Below are 22,017 nucleotides of genomic sequence, written 5' to 3'. Positions count from 1 at the left end.
AACTAGCCACGCTAAGTTAGCGACACTGAACTCTTGATGCTTTGCTCGCGACGACAGTGGCGACATCAGTGCTCCTGCTCTGGAAACCCATCGCCTACGTCCAGGCACTTGAGGTTGTCCAGCATTGCAATTTGAACGTTGTTTGTTTTGTTTTTGTTGCCTGTGCAAAGTTGTGTGTTTTTTTTTACGATAAGGTCAATACTATATATGATGTTTGTATAAAAAAAAAAATCTTTAAATCTTTTCTCTCTCATCTAAGTAAAGACAGATAGCTTTATACTGCGTAACACAATAAACCTTTAAACGTACAGTATCAATGCCCGATATTGACTATATGGATAGCAAACCTTCTCAAATGTCATGCATAAAAATATAGTTTTCTATTGAAAAAGAGTGAACATAACAGACAAGCAATAAAATATCCCCACATTTAAACCATCAACAACCAAAACAAAATGGCATCAACACAAGGTACATGTGGACTGTGTAGAGCCCGCTGTGTGATTGGAGCTGTCTTTAGATCTTCTTTTAAACAAAAATCTAAATTCTTATCAAAACCACTGGAGTTAACATGTTTGCTTCCGGGCTCTTTACTGACGTGTTTCACTCAAGTCTGTAATCATATCCATTTAGACCATCCCTCATGACTCGTGGAATTGGAATTAGGGCTGTGGGCTGGCGGGGGGGAATTATTTGCCTAAAAGTTTTTGCTGTTCTAAATAATAATAATAATAATAATAATAATTGTTTTAATATTCCCAGACTGCATCACCAAGTAACTGCTTTATTTTGTTTTTATTCAAATGGTTTGTTTTAATTAGTATGAAACTTTAATTTAGTCTTTGTTTGGATGATTTTAACCAACTTATAGCATGTCAGTGGGGAGTTTAAATTTTCGTTTTCTTTTTTAAGGAGATCACAGCGATCGTTGGATTGACGATGCGCTGTATCCCACCGGCTTTGACAAAGTGCGATTCATTGATAAAAAGGAAGGACATTAAACAAAACAAACACATACTTCTATTTACATACCATAACTTAATAAAAATGAATGTTTTGTGGTTCCTGCTTAGGGCTTAACACAGCCAGTCCTAAAATGATAGCAATCGGCGGTATAGCATTGACACAGATGTTTCCAATTCCAGTTTGTCTTCAGAGAGTAACACCTCGTTTCTGATGTCACAGGCTGCCTAACATGTATGTTTGTGTGTGTGTGTGTGTGTGTGTGTGTGTGTGCATGTGAATGTAGTGTTCTGGGCCATCAGGAAGTGCTGAAAGAAAGGTTCTTGGAGGTTTGGACGGGAATACAGACTTTGCAAAACAGATCTCCACCCAAAAGCAAACTTTCTTAAACCCTTTCAAAAAAAGAAAAAGAAGAGAATTACAATTATGCGAATCGAGAATAGAAAGACGAATAAAATCGGAATCAAAGGTGATTGGACGTTCACACGTCGGTGAGCGGCTTTCTTCAGGACGTACAAACTATGGGTGGGTGGCACTGCGGACACTGTGTCTGGCGTTTTATCCTTGTTTTCTTTTTTGCTCGTCTATCTCTTTTTGTCTGTGTCCTTGCATTCGTCTCCAAGCTCCGACAGCACAGAGAAACAAACAAACAACATCAACAACAACTTGTGTCTTTTTTTTAACCTCTTTACACATGAGTCTCTGGTAAACCTCGGAGGGGGTGGATATGGATGGGTTGGGGGGACACTGGAAGGATAACTGTGTGGGAGCGAAGTGTTCCCAATCCAGGGTCAGACGCCCCCCCACCCCCTTCCCCTTGCGACCCACCGCCGTGCCGTCCGCAGACATCTCAACAAAGAGTTCCAGCACAGCACCAGTTCATAGTTCTTCCTCGTCGTCTCCATCGCCATCCATGATAGCACCGTGACGTCCCCCCCCCCCCCCCCCCCCCCAAACCAGCGTTCACATCCCCCCCCCCCACCCCGACACGACACTTCAACAAACGCAGCGTCGGGCTCCTCCCCTCGCCGCCCGCCTGGTGTCTTTGATCAACAACAACAACTACTACCGTAATATTCAGTGCTCGTGTGGGCTGCTAGTCATGTGTTCGTTTGGTCCCCCCCCCCCCCCCCCCAGCGCCCGACAGACGTCTTTTAATGTCTCCTGCTCTCTCTAACCCCCTGGTCTCCACCCAACCCCGTTTGATTGGGGAGAGCCCAAGCGTCGGTGGGGGTGGTGTGTGTAGGAACAGGCCCCGCCGGGCGCGAGCGGATTCACCGTACAAAACAAAAAAAGGGCGGTGGTCCGTCACGACCGCGGGCTGTCCCTTGAGTTTGTGGGGCGAGAAAAGCCATGTCGGAGTGGGGGGGGGGGGGGGGGGGTAGGGGGTCAAAGTCCGAGAGGGAGAAGGGGGAGGGAGGGGGGAGGTGATGGTCGGTCGGTGTGTGTGACGAATGCGGCGGGGCGAGGTGAGGAGAGGAGGTGAACAAGTGTCAGTTGCTGGTGGCGGCGGCGTGCTTGTGCGTGGAGGAGCTGTCCATGTTGGCGAGGTGGACCGCCTTGGGCCACAGCTGCGTCTGGAGCTCCTTGACCACCCTCTCCAGGTGCTCCCGGGCCTCCCGCTCCAGCAGCAGGTCGGCGCGGAGCTGCTCGCGGTCGGCCTCGGCGTGCTGCAGCTTCATCTGGAGGTCCTCGATCTGGGGCAGGGAGACACAGGTCGCTCAGTTCAATTCATGGTCAAGGACTTTCTGTTGAGGAACTTCGCTCTGCTATTCCAGTTTAACAGCGCTGAGACATGTCATGGCTTTGTGTTGTTCTTGACTTGGAATTTGACCTGGCATTTGGAGTTCATGTACGTCAAGGTGTTGGTGGAGGAAGCATTTGGTTGAGTACTTCCATAGGGTTACTCATCTAGCACGTGGCTATAATGCTAACACGCTACAAGGAGGAAGGACGCTTGAAAATAGCATGACCTCTTCCCCCACCCAGCTCTGATGCGATCATTCATTTGATTATTTCAGTTTTAAACTCAATTGGCCGAAGCCTTTCCATGCTGGTGTGCAGAGCGAAATCAGCCTGCTAGTTTTTTTGTCCCTTTAAAAAGAAAATTGAATTCCTGTAATTTCTCTATTTTTTAAGTATATCACTTAGAATGGTTAGCCATCCCAAATCCAGGAGTATTTGCCACCCATGTTGCTAATCCGTCTCTTCTATTGTGACGCTTCCCACTATAACCATTCCATACGTTCGCCATACTGTGCGAGGCACCATCCCAACATGGTTGTACAACATGCCAAAGGCATACACAAGCCTCCCCGCTCACAGCATCTGAAAAGCCTAAAAACAACCCTGTTCTTCCAGTGCTGTCAGTTCTGTCACCGCATTTCCACCAGACAGGCCCCCAAGCCACAGCCAAACAATCAGTGATCCTCCACGGATGTACTTTCTAAATGACGGGTTTCCAAAATGGCAGTCTGGCAGCTCTGTGTGGATAGGGAGACAGCCAGACCGACACCCTTGTTTATTTTCATCTGATTGGCACCCCTTCCTCCCTCCACTTGCAATGTCTGTTCAGGATGAGGCTATTCAAGCTATTCAAGACTACAAACCTTATTCCAATTATTATTTATCGCCATATGTACCAGTGGAGTGGAATTATGGCTACTAGTTTCCTGCCAGTTGAAACTATATAATAAAAATAATAATAACTAGAAGAAGGAGGAAGAATAAATATTACATACAATGCTGTGAAGCGAACAGCTTAATAATAAATATATCAATACATTGGTTGCAAAGAAATACCCTGTCCTTACCCGCTGTGAAAAACAGCAAAAACTGAGGCTCACAGAACCAGCCATGCATGCCTGTGCATCTTTGGCTCATGTGCGTGTGTTTGTACGTGTGTGTGTGTGTGCGTGTGTGTGTGTGTGTGTGGGGTACACACCTGTGCTGAGTACTTGGCGCGCAGGCGGCCCGCCTCGCAGCCCTTGTCGCAGACGCGCAGAAGGCGCGCCTGCTCCAGCTCGCGCTTCAGGCGCACGCGCGACTCGTTGGCCTCCTTCATCTTCTTCTCGCTCTCGGCGCGCAGCCGCTCGATCTCCTTGCGCAGGTTGCGCTTGGCCTCCGTCGCCTCGCGCAGCTTCTCCTTCTTGGCCACGCGCAGGAACTCCAGCTCCTGGTGCGGCAGAAACACACGGGGGACACGGCGGAGGGTTAAGGTCTGGACGAGTGGATGCTTGTTCGAGTGAAAGGGGAATTCACTTTGTGGTGTTGAAATGTGCATTTCATAACTTTGTACTGAGTTTGAACTGACTCACTTTCTGAATTGGTCAATTTGCATATTGCTCAGAGAAGCGAGATGTCTTTCCACTAAAGACTGACTGTGAAGAATGTGTGTGTGTGTGTGTGTGTGTGTGTGTGTGTGTGTGTGTGTGCGTTAACATGCCCATAAGCTTCTCATGGGAACCTAGCGTGAACGGCACACTTGTCTGTTATGGAGCCTTGTTGTTTCCTGAAGACAGATGCGTGGCAGCGCACGCCAACATACTGACCACTCACTGCTGCCCCAGTGGTTACATCTCCCTATATATAAATAAATATATTAATACATTTATTCATTAACTATGAATAAATATGTTAATAAGTACCTCACATAGATGAATGGCTATAAATAACAGAAAACCATAAATATCTCCTCTAGGAAGCAGGGTAAAGTCCCCTCCTATGACGGCCCCATTCAGTGTGGGTGTGTTGGTCAGGCTCCAGGACTAAAATAAACCAGTGGAAGTCCAGCCTGTTCCACAACAGCCCGTCAACATCCTCTCTCATTGTTATCTCCGGCCTGGACCCTGGGGCCGCGAGCGGCTCCTAGAAACAACTGCTGATTCCCTCCAGCCGTTGTGTTCCTGGTAGTGTGGGTACTGTGTGTCCTGCCTTTCCTTTTGGCCTGTTTCACTGACTTAAGATGTGGCTCGGCTCTTAGGAGGCTTACGGACATGTGAGTATGTGTCTGTTTGCCTTGTGTGAGTGAGTGAGTGAGTGAGTGAGTGAGTGAGTGAGTGAGTGAGTGAGTGAGTGAGTGAGTGAGTGAGTGTGTGTGTGTGTGTGTGTGTGTGTGTGTGTGTCTGTGTTTGTTTGTGCGTGTGTGTGTGTGTGAACATGTGTTTGTGTGTGTGTGTGCTCACATGATTGTATTATTTGTGTATAGCGTTCCTACACAGTTTGCCTACAGTGTGCGTACGTAGCTTGTGTACAGTGTGTACGTATCTTGTGTACAGTGTGTGCGTATATCTCGTGTACAGTGTGTGTGTGTATTGTGTACAGTGTGTATATCTTGTGCACAGTGTGTCTCCGCGTACCTGCTGCAGGCTGCGCTTGGCCTGCAGGGCGGAGCCCAGCTTCTCCTCTTGCTTCACCCTCATCTTGACGATCTCGTGGAGGAAGCGCTCCTTGGACTCCTTGGAGTCCAGCCCCCCGTCCAGGGCCTGCCGCAGGGTCTCCAGCTCTGCCTCCAGCCCCGACTCAACCGAGGTGGGGACGGGGCCCGTGGGGGCCGGTGGCGTCGGGGACGACGCGGCGGCGGCGGTGACGGCGGCGGGGGGTGGCGCGGGGGTCAGGGGGGTGGGGGTGAGCGGGGCCGGCGGCCCGTGGGCCATCGGAGAGCTCAGGTCCTTGGCGGAGCCGCACGAGGAGGTGAAGGAGGGCGAGGAGAGGGAGGAGAGCGAGGAGGTGACTGTCGGGGAGAGAAGGAAAGGCCGAGGAGGTGAGAGGGGTTTAGATTTACCGGATGCCACACACGTTGTCAACAACACACGACGCATCCCAACCCCGATCGCGTTTAGAAACGTTGCCGTGTATCCGCGGATCGTCACTTACGTTCATCGCGGTTCTCCACCTCGATCTCCACCTCCGAGTCGTCCTGGGGGGGCTTGCAGACGGAGGAGGGGGGCGGGCAGCAGGGCTCCGGGACCAGGGGGACCAGAGGGAGCAGGGGCCCCAGGGGTAACAGCGGGTGCTGGTCCCCGGTGGCCTTCCTCTTGCGGGGCCGGGCGGGGGCGTGGGCCTCCTCTCCCGGGGGCTCCCCTCCGCTGGGGTGGGAGGTGCCGGGGACGCAGGGGGACATGGGCTCCGGTGCCTTGCCCAGGGGCTGCGGCGTGAGGGCGACGTTGGGGGCCACAGCGCTCTCCATGGTCTTGAAGTTATAGAAGCTGAGGGGAAAGATAATCGAGAGAGCACGTTTTTACTACTTTTTCCACTGGAGGTACAGTATATTTTAGTTTTTATACTGTATATATTTTTCTCATTTTCTTTTTCTCCTTTTCTTCTGGGTATTTTTCGTGGCTTGGCAATGTGCAAAAAGAAAAAAATTGTAAAAAGGAATTGAGAGAGAAAAACAGAGAAAGAGAGAGAGAGAGAGAGAGAGAGTTCAGTGTTTCAGTGTGCAGAGATATTGCTGGGTTTGGACCTTCTCTGCAAACCGTCTCTTATCTCACTGACACAAAGCAGCAGCTCCTCTGGCCCGGCTACAGAGAACCCTGTCGGCCGTGCTGGATCAGGGCACGGGGTTGCGGTGGCCGGACTCACCCGTCTCTCAGCAGGGCCAGGGGCCGACCGGAGGGCTCCTTGTCTGCAGCCGAGATGTTCGGGGACCAGGGTCTGAACGCTGAGGGCCTCTGCCTGGGCTGGATGCAGTTAAGACCCTGAAACACACACACACACACACACACACAATGAATACAAATTACAAAAACAAACACAGTTCAAAAGCATAACAACACAAACATGGGTCCAATAGGTCAGGACAAAAAGCAATTCATCAAACATAGACTTTTACTTTCACTTGTATAGCGTTGTTCATTGATAAGAATCCCCTTTTCTATCATAGCAGTGTAAAAACTGAACTATATGAACACTGGCAAGGACATTTGGAGCTGTGAATTGTTGGGTATGGATCGTGGTGAGGGCCCATCTATCATGGTGTTTTGGTGCTGTTGGGTTACAGTTCTCCCAGACCTCAGGAGGCCGGCTGGGTAAGGGAATACACAGAGCCCCCCCGACTCCTCTCTGGTTTCCCCTCGGCAGCGCGGCTCGGCAGGGCTAAATTTAAGCCCCGTCCCTCATCCGCCGTCCATCCATCCTAAAGTTTGTCATGGCAGCACCCCAAATCTCATCCGTTCCGACGACCACTGTGGAGTCTGCCCGTATAACTATAACAACTAGCCGACTGTATTTACAATGTACGCCTTAAACAAGTCTTATCAAATCCGAGGAATCACAGCAATATATTTCAGAGATAGATTGAAGCCATAAAAGACGACACATTATGTAGATAAAAGAAAGCGGAAGTAAACAAGACATGTTTTACAATTATTTTGATTATTTTGGTCAAAATATTCCCGGATGCATTGTGCAAAAAGCAGTACAAACCAAGACTTTTTTAGCTCACCTTATTGGCAGAGGCGGAGAGGGAGCGTAGCCAATCGGGTTGCTTGTCCTTGTCGGCCAATGGCGGTGATGACAGGAAGTCTTCATGTTTCAATTTCTTGGCTGGGATGGGATCAGCTGCCTGGAAACAGAGAATAGAGAAGAGTTTAGAGTTTTAATATGAGGAATATATGGTTTCTTGGACATTCATTAGCTCAGAATGTCAGGCTAATTCTAGTAGCCAGATAATGTCAATGCCTGTTAATTTATTTTTACATTTCTTTTTTTAAGAGAATGAAACAATGATTGCCTCCGTGGGCCTGATAACGTGGGAGTGGACGTGCAGCAGTGCACTTGCTTGAACAAATACAAGCAAACTAAGGACACGCACACACACACTGTCTGTGAGTCTGTCTGACGGACAGACAAGGACGGGTCTGTTGTGACTATGATCTCATCTTCTTAGCTGTGGCTGTCACTGGCTGCCACACACAGTTTGTGTGTGTGAGTGTGTGTGTGTGTGTGTCATATACACACACATGCACGCATACAGGCCAGTACACAAACACACATCAACAGCCACAGACTCACACGATAAGGGAACGTTTTCTCATAGTTCTCCACTTTATCCTGTACATACTGTATATAGACCCTTTCTGTTCAGGGTCTGATGCCTAGGTTTCGTTTCATTAAAATGTTCCCACACCCACACACACCCCAGGCAGAAGGGACATGCCCTGGTGGTCTGGAGGTCACACGCATGATCGGCGGCCCGTACACCGTGACACAACGGAACAAGAGCTGGGGGCGGGGTGTCTCTGACCCATTATCATCCTTCTCTCTCTTATTCCCTGTCTCCGTATTTTATCTCTCTCCGTCTTTCTGTCTCTCTGTCTATCTCTGTCCGTCCATCTCTGTCTGTCTTTCTATCTCTATGTTTCTCTGTCTATCTCTCTCTCTGTCTTTCTATCTCTCTGTTTCTCTGTCTATCTTTCTCTGTATTTCTATCTCTAAGCCTTTTTACACTGCCAAGCCGGTTCGGTCGCGGCTTGGCACGCCCGAGAAGGTGGGGCTACGCACAGTCTAGACCTCGTTATAATAATTTGCACATACTCCCGAATGTTTAATTTCTTTTTATGAATGAAGACACCCGCATTCAAGAATATGTTCACATCTGAGTAGAGGCTACAAACGCGATTAACTATTTACAAGTGCAAAAACGCCAGCATAGACCACTTGTTTTTTATCCCGACAAAAGCCTCGCACCATCTTTCAACGTCCTTGTTTAATGCATTATGCGACTGCATCACCTTATCTCCCATGAAGGTCAGCAGCTCGCGGATTTCACCGTCTCTCCAGTTAGAACTACTCATATTGATATCGCTGCGTTGTCTCTGTTGTAGAGACAGCGCAGCAACACCTCTACCCAAGCCCCCCCCCCCCCCCAGAATTCTACACAATGCAAGTATGGTGGAAACTAAGCATTGTTTCACCCATTCATCTATCTCTATCTCTCTTACTCTCTCTCTATCTCCCCCTCTCGTTTCATCTGTGTCTCTGTGTATGGGTCTGGTGCATGTGTTCATCGTAGGAATCCAATGTGGTGACGGTGGCGGCTGGTGTCCATCCACTGTACAGGTGGCAGCACTCTCCCTCGACACATTGCTTACTATCTATATACACACACACACACACACACACACACACACACACACACACACACAAACCAAACACGTGCCCCATTCTCTTTCCAAAGAGACATCAACAGGTGGCCCTTTCTAATAGGAGTTAGTACCGGTATCTCAACTTCCCTCCCACACTATAAACTCTCTCTCTCTCTCTCTCTCTCCCTCTCTCTTCCCCCTCTGTCCATCTGTCCGCGTGACCATGTTGGGATCTCGCCGGCTGCGCCGCCCTCCTGTAACGGGAGAGCGCGTTAAGCCGGCATAGTGGGACAATAAGCGTGGCTAGACTGCGCCGCTGACACCCGGGGACACCCAGAGGAACACCCGGGTTTACCTGGCAGTGGCTCAACCGGCCCAGCGACAATCACGCCCTGTGAGACGCGTCAGGACCAAACGGCCGCTTGATGTTGACGTTCTATTTTTAAAAACTGAGAAAAACCCAAGTTCCTAGGGTTGACCTTCGTCCCGGGGGCGTGAAAGCTCACGTGTCCAACAGATAACATTTACGCCGCTCTCGTGTTATACAGGTCGGACGACCTCTGCACACCCTGAACATGCATGAAGGGGAGGCGGTGGCCACAGCGCGGCACAGTAGACTTTGTGGAAAGGTATGCGCTGTTTAGCGTCGGGCTGTATCCACATACGATGTTAGCGTGTCTTATTATGATAACGATGGTCTCCTCATCTGCATGTCTTCACCGTTCAAAAGCTTGTTTTAAACATACAGTTGTCCTAAGGTGATGTGGCGAGTGTCTCGGTTTCAGCCGACAGCAGTGAAGGCCTCTCTAAGTGGGTCTCGTCTGGTGGTCTGGACCAGGAGAATGCATTCGGTGCGCACGTACTAGCGGTGAAGCTAGCAACCGCATTGGGTTTGTAGTTGTAGGTCATGTCACACAAGATAAGCCGCCCTGCATATTAGTATGGCTAGCCGGCTAGAGCGTTCACTGGGAGAGACAGAGACAGAGAGAGAGACAGAGAGAGAGAGAGTTAGCAGAGAGAGAACACTCTGCTAATCTGCAGGCAGTGATACACACACACACACACACACACACACACACACACACACACACTGGAGTCCCTAAGGCCTGAATGGGCCTATTGCACGTGCCTGCCGGTGTCTCGTGGATTAACCATTGCGAGCGTCAACAGACCTCCATGGTAGGGCGGGGGGGGGGGGGGCGGGGGGGTTAGGGGGCGAGAGATAATCTTGAAACAGCGGATGACGTTTCGGGTCAACGATTGGCTGCCTGAGCCCAGGGTGGTGCGGGGGGGGGGGGGTGGGGGGGGTTAATCTGTGTCTCTAGATTACAGAGCAGTTGGTCCCAATGGCGGCGAACCAAGACACACTGGGAGGGGGGGGAAGCAATGACTGGCAGAGACGGACAGATGGAGAGACAGAGAGACAGACAGAACCCGACAGACAGAGAGGGAGACTCAAAAAAAAAAGGAAGAGCATTTCAGAACTGGATAACATAACGCAAAGACACGCACACTCACAAACACACACTCAGCAAAGGCACAGGTGCTGGCACTCATGTACAACCATGCATCTGTCACTCTCAATTTCACTTCAACGTACACCATGTTGATATATATATATCTATATATAGGCCTATTTCTATATATGAATGTGTCTACACACACATATATGTATATATATATATATATACCGATATTAAGCATACTTAGCCTTCAGAAATGGTCTGATATCATTATAAGATACAATACAACAGCGGATGGATCTGTCATTTAGTGTAGATTCTATCATATTTGGGAGGGGTGGCTGATAGACTAAGACTTCACACGCAGAGATATGGAGGATATGACACCTCGAGGATAGGGTGCTCTAGAACCGCGAGCAACGCGGGTGCGCATGTGGTTAGATATAGGGGTTAGGCGGTGACTGGCCGTGTGTGTGTGTGTGTGTGTGTGTGTGTGTGTGTGTGTGTGTGTGTGTGTGTGTGTGTGTGTGTGTGTGTGTGTGTGTGTGTGTGTGTGTGTGTGTGTGTGTGTGTGTGTGTGTGTGACACTCATGCTCATACATGGAATCTCACACCCTGCTGTAGACATGGTATCTGTGTCACCCGCCTCAGGCAGGCGCACACACACATAAGCCCACACACGCACACACCTCCCACACACAAACACACACAGACACACACTAGCCATGGCCATACATGGAGGCCAACCATGAGAAAGTCACAAAGCCTCCAGTCATGAGCTCTCTCAGCTGTGTGTGTGTGTGTGTGTGTGTGTGTGTGTGTGTGTGTGTGTGTGTGTGTGTGTGTGTGTGTGTGTGTGTGTGTGTGTGTGTGTGTGTGTGTGTGTGTGTGTGTGTGTGTAATGGTACATCTGTTCCTCAGTGTGTGTTGTCCTTGAGTGCGTGTGTCCTTACTCGCTGTGTGTCTGTTTGTCTGCATGTCCGTCTGTGCATGTGCAAGTGTGTGTCTATATGTGAATGTGTCAGTCTTGAGTCTATGATTACATGTCCGTGTGTATGTGTGTGTGTGTCCGGATGGGTGTGTCAGCCAACAGCCTTCTCACTTTCTGAGAAAACCGTCTGTCTTTTGAAACTCTGCATTCTGCAGGAGACTTCCTCTGTCTGCTGGCTCCAGTCATCAATTCACACTACCTCTTAGTTGAACAAAACTCAGCTAAAACAAACTGTCACTCTCCCACGTTGAAGTTCCCATGGTAGCATTTACTTTTGGATTCGATTGTAGCCTTCTAGGTGATTCTCCGAAGGATCTTACGGCAGCTAATTTGCTACTTCTCATAGGATCAAATGCTGCCTGTTTAGTTTGACCTCATGGGATTACATGGTAGCTAGTTTTCTTATATAACAAAATGGTGGCCTGTTAGCTTGTGATCTTAACACCTAGAATTGTATAAGTGGTGGTGAGCTTAAAAGGCGTGAAGAAACACTCCCAGGCCAGACATAGGACATTTATTGCTCTGTTGCCGCGGTAACCTCAAGTCTAGGCCTTTGCGTTACACAACCGCCACAGGAAATGTGCCAATATAATTTTTTGAAAAAAAAAAATTGTTAGTGTTGCTGTTGAGCAGAAATAAGGACAGAGTTCATGGTTTAAGATCTAGTCATTAAAGGAAAGAGAAGAGCGAGTACAATTTTCTTTTTTTTTTTTAAGAAAAAAAGTTGGCATTGTGAACACTAAGGCGAAACTTCCTCTGGCAATTTTACAGCGGGGTAACTGAGAGGGCTTTGGTGTTCAGAAACACAGACTTGACAGGCAACAACACAACTAAAAGCCTTCCAGCGAAAATTGTCTAGCGATTCTCCTGGCAGGCGGCCAAGCTTTCTCTCCAGATAAGAAGAAAAGTGACACAATCAGCCATTTTTATCTTCTCTTCTTCCATTCCGTCTATCTGTAGCTCCCCTGTCACAACCAACAACTGGTGTCAGATAGAGGGTGGGGGGGTGGGGGGGGAGGGGGGCAAAGGAACGTTCAACCGTTCTCACCGAGCCCTTGAATAGATTTTAATTATCTAAACTTTGGGTGTTGCCAAGTCTTTGTAGTTTTGACTCATCCTAAGCTTCTGAACTACTGAACTTAGGCAGCCGGTTGGTTAAACAGGTGTGCACAGTTTATTGTCATAGCACACCTCTCTGCTCTCAGCCAATGAGGGGGCCCTCGTCAAAAACATTGTACAATGTCCTTTTCTTCCCTTTAGTGTCACAGCTCCGACCCTGGTGGACGGGTCAGGGGTCAAATGGGGGGGGGTTGGACAATGTGGGTTTTTTTTCACTTTCACAGAATTGCCACACATGGGTGTTTTGTGAAGCCTCAGTCTCGGCCATGGATACGAGCAGAAACCGCCGGCTGCTGAACCTGACAATGACCCGGCTTACAGAATCCGGTTCCTGTTGAGCAAGGCTGGGTTTCCACGTCAGGCCGTCAGCAATGTGACAACATGTCAGAGGCTTAGACTTTACTGCAGATGGATGGTTCGCGGCGTTACGACGCGAAACAGGTTGTTTCAGCCCCGAGCTAACATCCACCCAGACTAAGACGCAGATAAAAGGGCCAGCAACCTGTTTGCGTCGCCGTCTGTTCGCCTGCAGGGAGAGACCTACACCGCACCCTGCCTGTGACCTGGCTGGGACCTGCCCGGCAGTCTTGTGAAGGCGCCACACTGTTGAATAGGCTGGGCCCCTAGCCCGCAGGCTAGCTTAGCACTGAGAACCAACGAAGGAAAGTAAAGAGGGGCGGGGAGGGGGAGAAGATATTTTTTACTGCCACAACCACAGAATAAAAATGCAAAACTAACAGTTGTCGCAACATGGCGTCCCTGTAGTGTGTACCAAGGAGCAAGGCGACAGGCGCTAAGGTCAAACTTGTTAGCCGTTGACCTTGGCGTTAACAAGCCAGCTGTGTGCGAGTCAAGCAACTGTTTGGTTTTGTCGTCGGCTTCGCTCGCTCTTTTGTGTGGTAAGCTGTAAATAGAGTCACGTTGGAGGGTTCTTTCAGCAAGAGAACTCGCATTGATCTTCTTCAACGTGTTCATCTGAAAAAGATATAAACGTGTGTCTGTAAATATATGTGCGTGTGCCATCCAAATGTCCCAGCTGACATTGAGACTATAAAACTTGAGTTTGGTGCGATGGCTGCAGAGAGTTGCACTCCTTCGAGATTTCTCGACTGTGCTCACAAATGACACACACGCCGACGCACACGCACAGTCGCACACACACATACTGAAAACATACACGACTCCAATTTTGGCATCCCTGCCTGCCTGGCTATGGCTTTGGTGGCAGAACAATAGGGCTTCTGTGTTAAATAAAGCAAATGGCACAACACACACACACAGTGCAAAAGTACAACTACGGCACCATTATACTGCAAAGTATCACATTTATCTTTTCTTTATTTTCTGAACTTTTTCGGAACAATGTTAAATCTCTATTGTGAAAAGATTTGAGGACGAAACTGAACTGATTTGCTGACTACACTTGAAATGACCTCATATAAAATTCACTTTGATATGACGAAGGGCAAATTCCCTATACTCAGCGCATAAATGAGCGTGTGTGTGTGTGTGTGTGGGGGGGGGGGGGGGGGGGGGGGGGGGGGGCTGCTCCCTTGTTTTGTTTGGATACATACTCTAGCATTGACTATACATTTGAAGGCCCTTGCAAGACAAGAAGACATATGTGCAGTGTACATGTACTCGTGTGTGTGTGTGTGTGTGTGTGTGTGTGTGTGTGTGTGTGTGTGTGTGTGTGTGTGTGTGTGTGTGTGTGTGTGTGTGTGTGTGTGTGTGTGTGTGTGTGTGGTTCAGAGGCGGGCTCGGTACATCAGCAGATGTTGAGGTCTTCTGCAATGAGCAAAAACAAGCGCACCCTCGGCCCTTACTTATCCTGTTAACCAGGAACACACCCACCCCCCACTCCTACTGAGCATGAGCAGAAGGAGCCCTGTGTGTGTGTGTGTGTGTGTGTGTGTGTGTGTGTGTGTGTGTGTGTGTGTGTGTGTGTGTGTGTGTGTGTGTGTGTGTGTGTGTGTGTGTGTGTGTGTGTGTGTTTCCACAGTCCTAGCCAAAACAATCCCTAAGCTCTCATTTTATGTGGCAGGTTTCAAGAAAACATGCTATTTCCCGCCGAAACCGAAGGGCCCCATGGCTTTCTTTTCTTATGTATTTTTTTCCTTGCTCTTACTGAGGAGACAATGAATGCCGTTCTGGAGAGAAAATAAAACCCCACTATGGACAATGTGCATGTGACATGTGTTTTTTATGTAGCTGTTTTTTTTTTTTTCATCTAACCACGGCCTTCGTTTCCAGGAAGGTAGGCCAGGGATGCTAGATATAACTACCACCCGACCACCACGCCCTCCTCCTCCACCCCAAAACATTTGTTGTTCCTTTGACGTGGCTAGACTAAAGGCAAGCGGCAGTGATGATCTACACCAGGACCTTCCTCATGGCAAAATGGGGGGGGGGGTAATGTTAAGTGTCAACACAACGTGAAAACACAAATGAACAATCACGAGAAACGCTTCAATCATGCAACCACACTGGGAACACGAAACATACACACACACACACACACACACACACACACACACACACACAGAGGAGGGGGACAGGATGGGATTGCAGAGAGGAAGGGGGTGGAGGGGGAGGAAGAGCAGGGTCTCCATTTCCTCTCGCCAAATTTGCTTTGGCAAACGTTTCCGTGGGAACGGCGAGTGAGTCGCGCGGTTCTGCTCAGCCAGAACGAGCGGGGGGGAGGGGGGGGCAAGTCGGGGTGGCCCACTGCGGTGGTGGTGGTGGTGGTGTGGGGGAGGGGTTGGGGTAAGTAAATACAGCTGGACCTTTCCAGCTCTTTTCCCCACGCCAAGGCAGTACTCGAGCTCCTGGGGTCAGCTGTTTATAGAGGGATCCGATGCTAACGCTAATGTGCTAATATGCTAATATGCTAGGACGACGAAGGGCCGTGCTGTTTATGGGAGGATCCAACGCTAATGCTAATATGTCAGGGAACCAACGGATGTTCATAGGAGAATCCAACGCTAAAACCATGCTAGGGCTACAAGGATTGTTCATAGAAGGGTACAATGCTAATGCTATGCTGGCAACAAGGGCTGTTGTTCATAGAAGGATCCAATGCTAATGCTATGCTGGCAACAAGGGCTGTTCGTAGTAGTATTGAACGCTGATGCTAATATGCTAGGGCAACAAGGGATGTTAATAGAGGGGTCCAAAGCTAATGCTAATAACATGGTCTGCTACTGCTAGCTATGCTACTGCTCATGACAACTCGACTACAACGATGAACTACATTGGACTGTACTGTATATACAACAGCTCTATAGAAGCTATCTATAGTAGTATGGTTGTCACTTGAACGGGGGTGTCTGTTTTTCTGCGGAAAAGCATGGAAAAGTCAGTGGTGGGAGCAGACTGGTGTTGGTCTGAGAGGAGCCAGCCGCTCCTAAATGGAGGAATAATTCTAGGAACCGAGTGTAATGTCTCCTCCATGATCCAGCACAACAAATGTTTTATAGCCATCTAAAAGCAGGATGATTGAATTAGCTGTGCGTTGAAACTTTCTGACATACACTGTGCTCGCACACTAATGGACATTCATATCGATCTGTGTGTGTGTGTGTGTGTGTGTGTGTGTGTGTGTGTGTGTGTGTGTGTGTGTGTGTGTGTGTGTGTGTGTGTGTGTGTGTGTGTGTGTGTGTGTGTGTGTGCACCGAGTGCCCATGCACCGAGTGCCCATGCAAAAATATATATATTTGTCTTAATATTTAATTATATGGTGCTTTCTTGATTGGTTATTCAACAATATATCAATATGAAAAGCTGTAAATCTCTCCTTCATGGTGCTGGCAATAGCAAGCCCCAATGGCTTTGATCTGCTTTCTAAGAATACTGGAAAGTAAATGACATGTAATTTAAGTTGAATCGAGGAGTTCATGTGTATGCATGTGTGTATTTTGAGGATTCTGCGTGTTTTCGCATGTGATGATGTCCCAGAGTGGAGAGTTCTTATGAAAAGGAACGGCTGAGAAAAGTAAACACTTGGGAGGAGGCGTTTGTGTGTGTGTGTGTATTTGTTTTGAGCGTGTTTGTGTGTTTGTCGGTAAATATGCTTTTTGCAAGGTTGGTGTGAAGTTGTAGAAATAAACACGCACACACACACACACACACACACAGACAGGACAGTGCGAGTACAAACAAGTTTTTGCACCGTACACTCCAAAGAATAGAAAGGAAAAAAAGAAAGCAAACACGAGGTGCTGGGAAATGAAAGGGTAGCCGGGCTGAAGCTAGTGGGGACAGGCGTCACTCCACCGCGATAATTCACATCTGGAAAGCCAAAGCAAACTCCACTCAATCTCCCGCTGCCACTCAAGCAGACACACAAACTGTTGTCAGATAACAACAAGGCAGTCGGAGACACTCCCTGGCCCATTGGCTTCAAGCGCAACACCTTCCTTTGTCCGCCCTCTACTCGTCAATTATCAGCCGCTAATCCCCGACAAACGTCAATGTTTAGGTCCCACAGCAAAGATGCCAAAGGCTTCACATCAGATCCGCCCAAATAACTTAAAGCTTAATAAATACAATCATGTTTTTTAAACTATTTACAATTTTTATCGTTCTAACTTAGTTTGTATTTTAATCATTAATTTTTAATGAATTATATCAATATAAAGCTAGCATATACATAGACATTGCATGTGCGGTGTGAGTTTGTCACTTGAGCTAGCTCTAGCTAGTGTCGCTGGTCCTGGCAGCCTCTCTATGAAGCGCTGTGGCTCGCGGCGGTGGCTGATAAGATGCTTTGAAGATTAATGAAAGGTGTAAGCTAACGAGCTATGCGGCACTACGAACGCTCCCTTGACCCACTCCATGTTTAAAGTGCCACTTGGCCGAGTGCAGATCAGCAGCTGTGTGTGTGTGTGTAGGTGTGTGTGTAGGTGTGCGCATGTGTGTGTGTGGGAGGCATGGTCATTCAATGATTTACACGGTGCATAAAAACACCTTAGATAATTCACAGTCCTTAAACAATGGTGTGTGTGTGTGTGTGTGTGTGTGTGTGTGTGTGTGTGTGTGTGTGTGTGTGTGTGTGTGTGTGTGTGTGTGTGTGTGTGTGTGTGTGTGTGTGTGTGTGTGCGTGCGTGCGTGTGCAGGGGTTTATATTTTCTCATGTCAGCACCAGACAGTGTGCAGCAGCACCATTAAACGGAAGGTCGGCCAGCCAGCGTCGACAAGGGTGATATGAGCCACCATTAATTCTCCCGACCGGCTCCGCCACAATGACAAGTCAATCATGGCTCCTACAAAGCCTCTCCAGCCACACGGTAGGATTAGATTGGATTAGATTGTCCAGGCGTGCCATGGGAGAAACTTCCAGAAAGGCAAAACCGTACAAAAGTGGAGACTTTTGTACTCTCTGGTACTTAAAGAATAAACCACTGGTCCTCAGCCCACACCCGCCCGGCCGTTGGCTCGGCAACGGGTTCGGCCCGTCTGTGAGAACACTGGACCCTTCTTCTCTGGGGGGCTTCCTCTTTCTGAGGGGGGGGCCAGGCTAAGGTCAGCTGTCAGCTGGTTCAAAAATACACGACATCAGCCCCGGACGGCGGCCAGACGGGGCGCCCTGGCCGCCCCCGGCGTTCCACCTGGTTTCAGCCCGACCACTTCCTCGTTGCACACACACACACACACACACACACACACACACACACACACACACACACACACACACATGGTTCCTCACAGGCGCTGGGCAGACAGCCGCCGCCTGCATCGCCACGCACAGACGGGGTGGCCGTGCGCTTCTACACGAGCGTCAGTCAATGTTTATTTTGAACGGCGACCGAGGAGTGTTTATGCCGGGTGAGGCGTGCTTGCGAGCAAGAGTCGTAGCTGCGCTCGGTATTGTGAGTATGGGCAGGACTCCCCCCCCCCCCCCCCACCCCCCCCCCCCCCTCCCCCTGCGCCTTCGCGTTTAAGTTGATTTGTGGTGCTCGGCGAAATAGATAACCACATCATGGGCATAATTAGGCCTGGCCTATATGTTGTCCAGCTGTAAACGTCACCCTGAGCCCGGTCCCAGCTGCTTTGGTTGCGGAGATGGTGGTGCGTGAGACGCTACGCTACATGCTACACTACAAAGCTAGCGTTAGATGAACTGCAGCCGAGTCTTTCCACTTCTGATCGTATTCTGGGCCATAAGTCAGTGTGGCTCGACTGCCTCTCTGAGGGCTAAACCGCGGGTGTGACCCCAGTGACCGGCTAGCGTTATTTGTGTTATTGCAAGGGGCTAGCCCGGCTGCTATCAGCTAATAGCCCTGTGATAAGCTTAGCACTCAAGTCCAGGGCCACAGTGTTTTTGTTCAATCAAAGGCAAGTGCACGTGAAGGGACTAGGGAGATGAGAGTCTTGATTGCACATTACAGTGTTTGCTTTGCAGTGATCTGTGATAGGCAATGCACTAGGGCAGAAAGCAGTGCTTCATGTCACACTCACACTAGCCACTAGAAAGAAAGGGGCTCGGCCTTAAAAAAACCCGCCATGGAAACGGACGTCTACTGGGCAGGAAGTTGGCAACTGTAAAGTGGAAAAAGTATGTTTCAACAAGAGACATTAGGTCACATCCTGTTTGGCGGACTAGGACAATCTTGTACTTTTTTTGACCATAACACTGGGGGCCATTGAAAATCAATTGCCCACAAGCTGACCAGAGTTTCAGAGTTTAGACCGACTTCCATCCATACTCCCACAAATGTATTCCAGCAAACAGTCAGATAGGACTGTGTATGGATGTATGTAATTCATATTGATCCATTATATATATCCATATACACACACACCCACCCACCCACAGACGGCCATTTCCCATTGTGCTGCCAGTGCCAACTTGTCAAGCATCTGTTCAGGCACAATACATATGCATGAGTCCTGCGTGGATGTCTGCAGGGTCCCCTTGTCTGCGTGGGCTAACATGCAGCGCTAAGGCTCAGTGCTACCACTCAGTGCTAACTTGCAGAGCTAGCCAATTATAATGGTCTCCGGTTGTTAGCTAGGTCCCTGGCTCCACGCTGATGGAATGTTTTCGGACAGCTTTCAGACACTTGGCGCTAATGATGCTACACATGCCCTGTGGCAATTTTCTCTCATTCTCTCTCTCTCCAGCTATCTCACCCTGTCTCTCTATCTGTCTCTCTAAATAACCTCCTTGCCTCCAATCTGTGTGCTGAACAGTTTCACCAGGAGCTTTGCAGGCATGTAGCGACATGCTAAATTATCTGCAGCTCCGGTCTGTGTCAAGGTCTTCAAATGTAAAAAGTTGCAGTGTCAAAATGCAGACATGGGGTGGACACATATTCCGTTATGACTAGTGGTAGCAGCATCCGTCATAGAGTCAAAGTGGGACCGAACACAGAGAAAAGTGGCAGTTATTATGGCCGGGCTATTACATTGATAGTGTTAGCATGCTAATTTTGACCTGACCCGCTCCAGGGGCCATTACGTTTTAATGTAACTACTCCCAGACGTATCAAGCCTGTGATGTGGAAAACTGTTTGACACATTGGAACACATTTACATTTTAATCTCATTTTGGTTAAATCTATCTTTCCCTTGGGAGTTACGCATAAAAAATGGCATCATTCTGGATTTTTGTACATTTGTAGAGACACAGAAAGCCAAACCCATCTAAATGTATTGATGAACTGCCATATAGACAGCCATACTGCTAGAGATAGAGGACTCATGAAAGAAAACTAGGGGGCGAAGACCTTGAAAGTGATGTAAGTGGTGTATCCTTTGGCAATGCCTCACTTATGAGATCTTTAGAGAGATAGAGAGAGAGACAGGGAGCTGGGGAAGAGAGAGAAAGAAATAAAGAGAGAGAGAGAGAGAGAGAGAGAGAGAGAGAGAGAGAGAGAGAGAGAGAGAGAGAGAGAGAGAGAGAGAGAGAGAGAGAGAGAGAGAGAGAGAGAGAGAGAGAGAGAGAGAGAGAGAGAGAGAGAGAGGGAATGGCTAGACATATACAGCACATGAGGGACAGATCGATGGAATTGATCAGTGTGGCATCGAGCCAAAAAATTTAAGTTCCATTGATGGCACGTTGTTACAGCCAGATAGCTCTGTGGTCTGTCTGTCTGTCTGTCTGTCTGTCTGTCTGTCTGTCTGTCTGTCTGTCTGTGTGTGTGTGTGTGTGTGTGTGTGTGTGTGTGTGTGTGTGTGTGTGCGCGCGCTAGAGAGAGTGCATGTCATGTGGATGCTTCAGTGGAATGCAACACTTGTCAAATAGAGGTCAGGTGTGTGTGTGTGTGTGTGTCTCCCCGTAACCCAGAACACAGTGCACTCGAGTGCTACAGAGCCTTTGCCACTTAATCCCTGAGCTATGTAGAAAACCTACTAGAGAATCTGGAAAACCAGTGACCAAACCAGTAACAACCAGACAGAGCTGTGGGCAGATTTCAATCTCTCTTCAAGCAGGAAGCTAAAACTGGTAGCGCATGTTTAGAGTCTGGCCAGGGAAAGTAAAAAATAGAAAGATGTACATTGTGAAGATTTTCTTAAAAAATCAATTAATTTGTTATTAATAGAAATAAGAAAGTGATCAGTGTTTCCCATATAAGTTACACAACCTTTTGCATTCTCAGTCTAAAACCAATGTTATAGAGGATTGCTATTGATTTGATCGATAGCTCAATAGCTCGATAGATAGATAGGGTGGACTTGTCTCAGTTTGGTCAAGCTAATGTTCTTGAATTGTTAAATGACAACAGTGTGTTGGTGTTGTTTTGGTGTTGGCATGCAGGAAGTGTTAAACCAGCGTGTGGGGGTGTTGTGGGGGGGAAGGGGTGTAAAAAGATATGAAAAGCCCACATTCCCACACCGAAGTCAACCAAAGGGCACATCAGGTAGGGTGAAGTTGGGGTCGTGTTTTGGTGTTTGGTGTGTGTGTGTGTGTGTGTGTGTGTGTGTGTGTGTGTGTGTGTGTGTGTGTGTGTGTGTGTGTGTGTGTGTGTGTGTGTGTGTGTGTGTGTGAGGGGACAGTCCGTGGGAGGTCATCGGGAGGTGAGTGAGGGGCAGTAGACTGCGGCTGTAAAGCCCAGTCTGAAGTTTACAGCCACTATTTGGGTTGTGTTGTTCCAGCCATCCCCCTCACCCCTCACCCTGCCTCAAACAGCCCTTCTGGGGCTGGGGAGAGTGCAGGCTGGGAGCGGGGGGGGGGGGGCAGGGTAGGTAGTGGCAGTGGTAGTAAATATGGGCCGTAAAAGACAAAAGAGAGCTGCTTTACGTGGCTGGGCTGGCAACTGGCCACTAAAGACCTGGGGGTCAAACTCAGAGCGGCCCTGGGTCACGCAACACACCCTGCCCTCAGATACATACACACACACACACACACACACACACACACACACACACCCATGTCTTGATTTTGGCCCCA

General features: G+C 48.7%; 1 protein-coding gene across 1 annotated transcript in view; it reads right to left on the bottom strand.

Annotated features, from left to right (window-relative positions):
* Positions 1-2,353: 2,353 nt before the first annotated feature.
* The window catches only part of LOC311359852 (ski oncogene-like), a 45,574-nt gene continuing 25,910 nt past the window's right edge, over positions 2,354-22,017 (bottom strand). Inside the window, exons 2-7 of the mRNA XM_084479878.1 lie at positions 7,409-7,528; positions 6,547-6,662; positions 5,839-6,170; positions 5,322-5,695; positions 3,908-4,138; positions 2,354-2,660 (exon numbers count right to left, since the gene is read on the bottom strand). Of these exons, the coding sequence (XP_084336004.1) occupies positions 2,457-2,660; positions 3,908-4,138; positions 5,322-5,695; positions 5,839-6,170; positions 6,547-6,662; positions 7,409-7,528 (1,377 nt within the window). The 3' untranslated portion in view covers positions 2,354-2,456. The remainder of the gene's footprint in view (positions 2,661-3,907; positions 4,139-5,321; positions 5,696-5,838; positions 6,171-6,546; positions 6,663-7,408; positions 7,529-22,017) is intronic.

Source organism: Micromesistius poutassou, assembly GCF_964030765.1.
Source record: "Micromesistius poutassou genome assembly, chromosome: 15".
In the NCBI taxonomy this organism is placed as follows: domain Eukaryota; kingdom Metazoa; phylum Chordata; class Actinopteri; order Gadiformes; family Gadidae; genus Micromesistius; species Micromesistius poutassou.
This window is presented reverse-complemented; position numbering and strand designations above follow the sequence as displayed.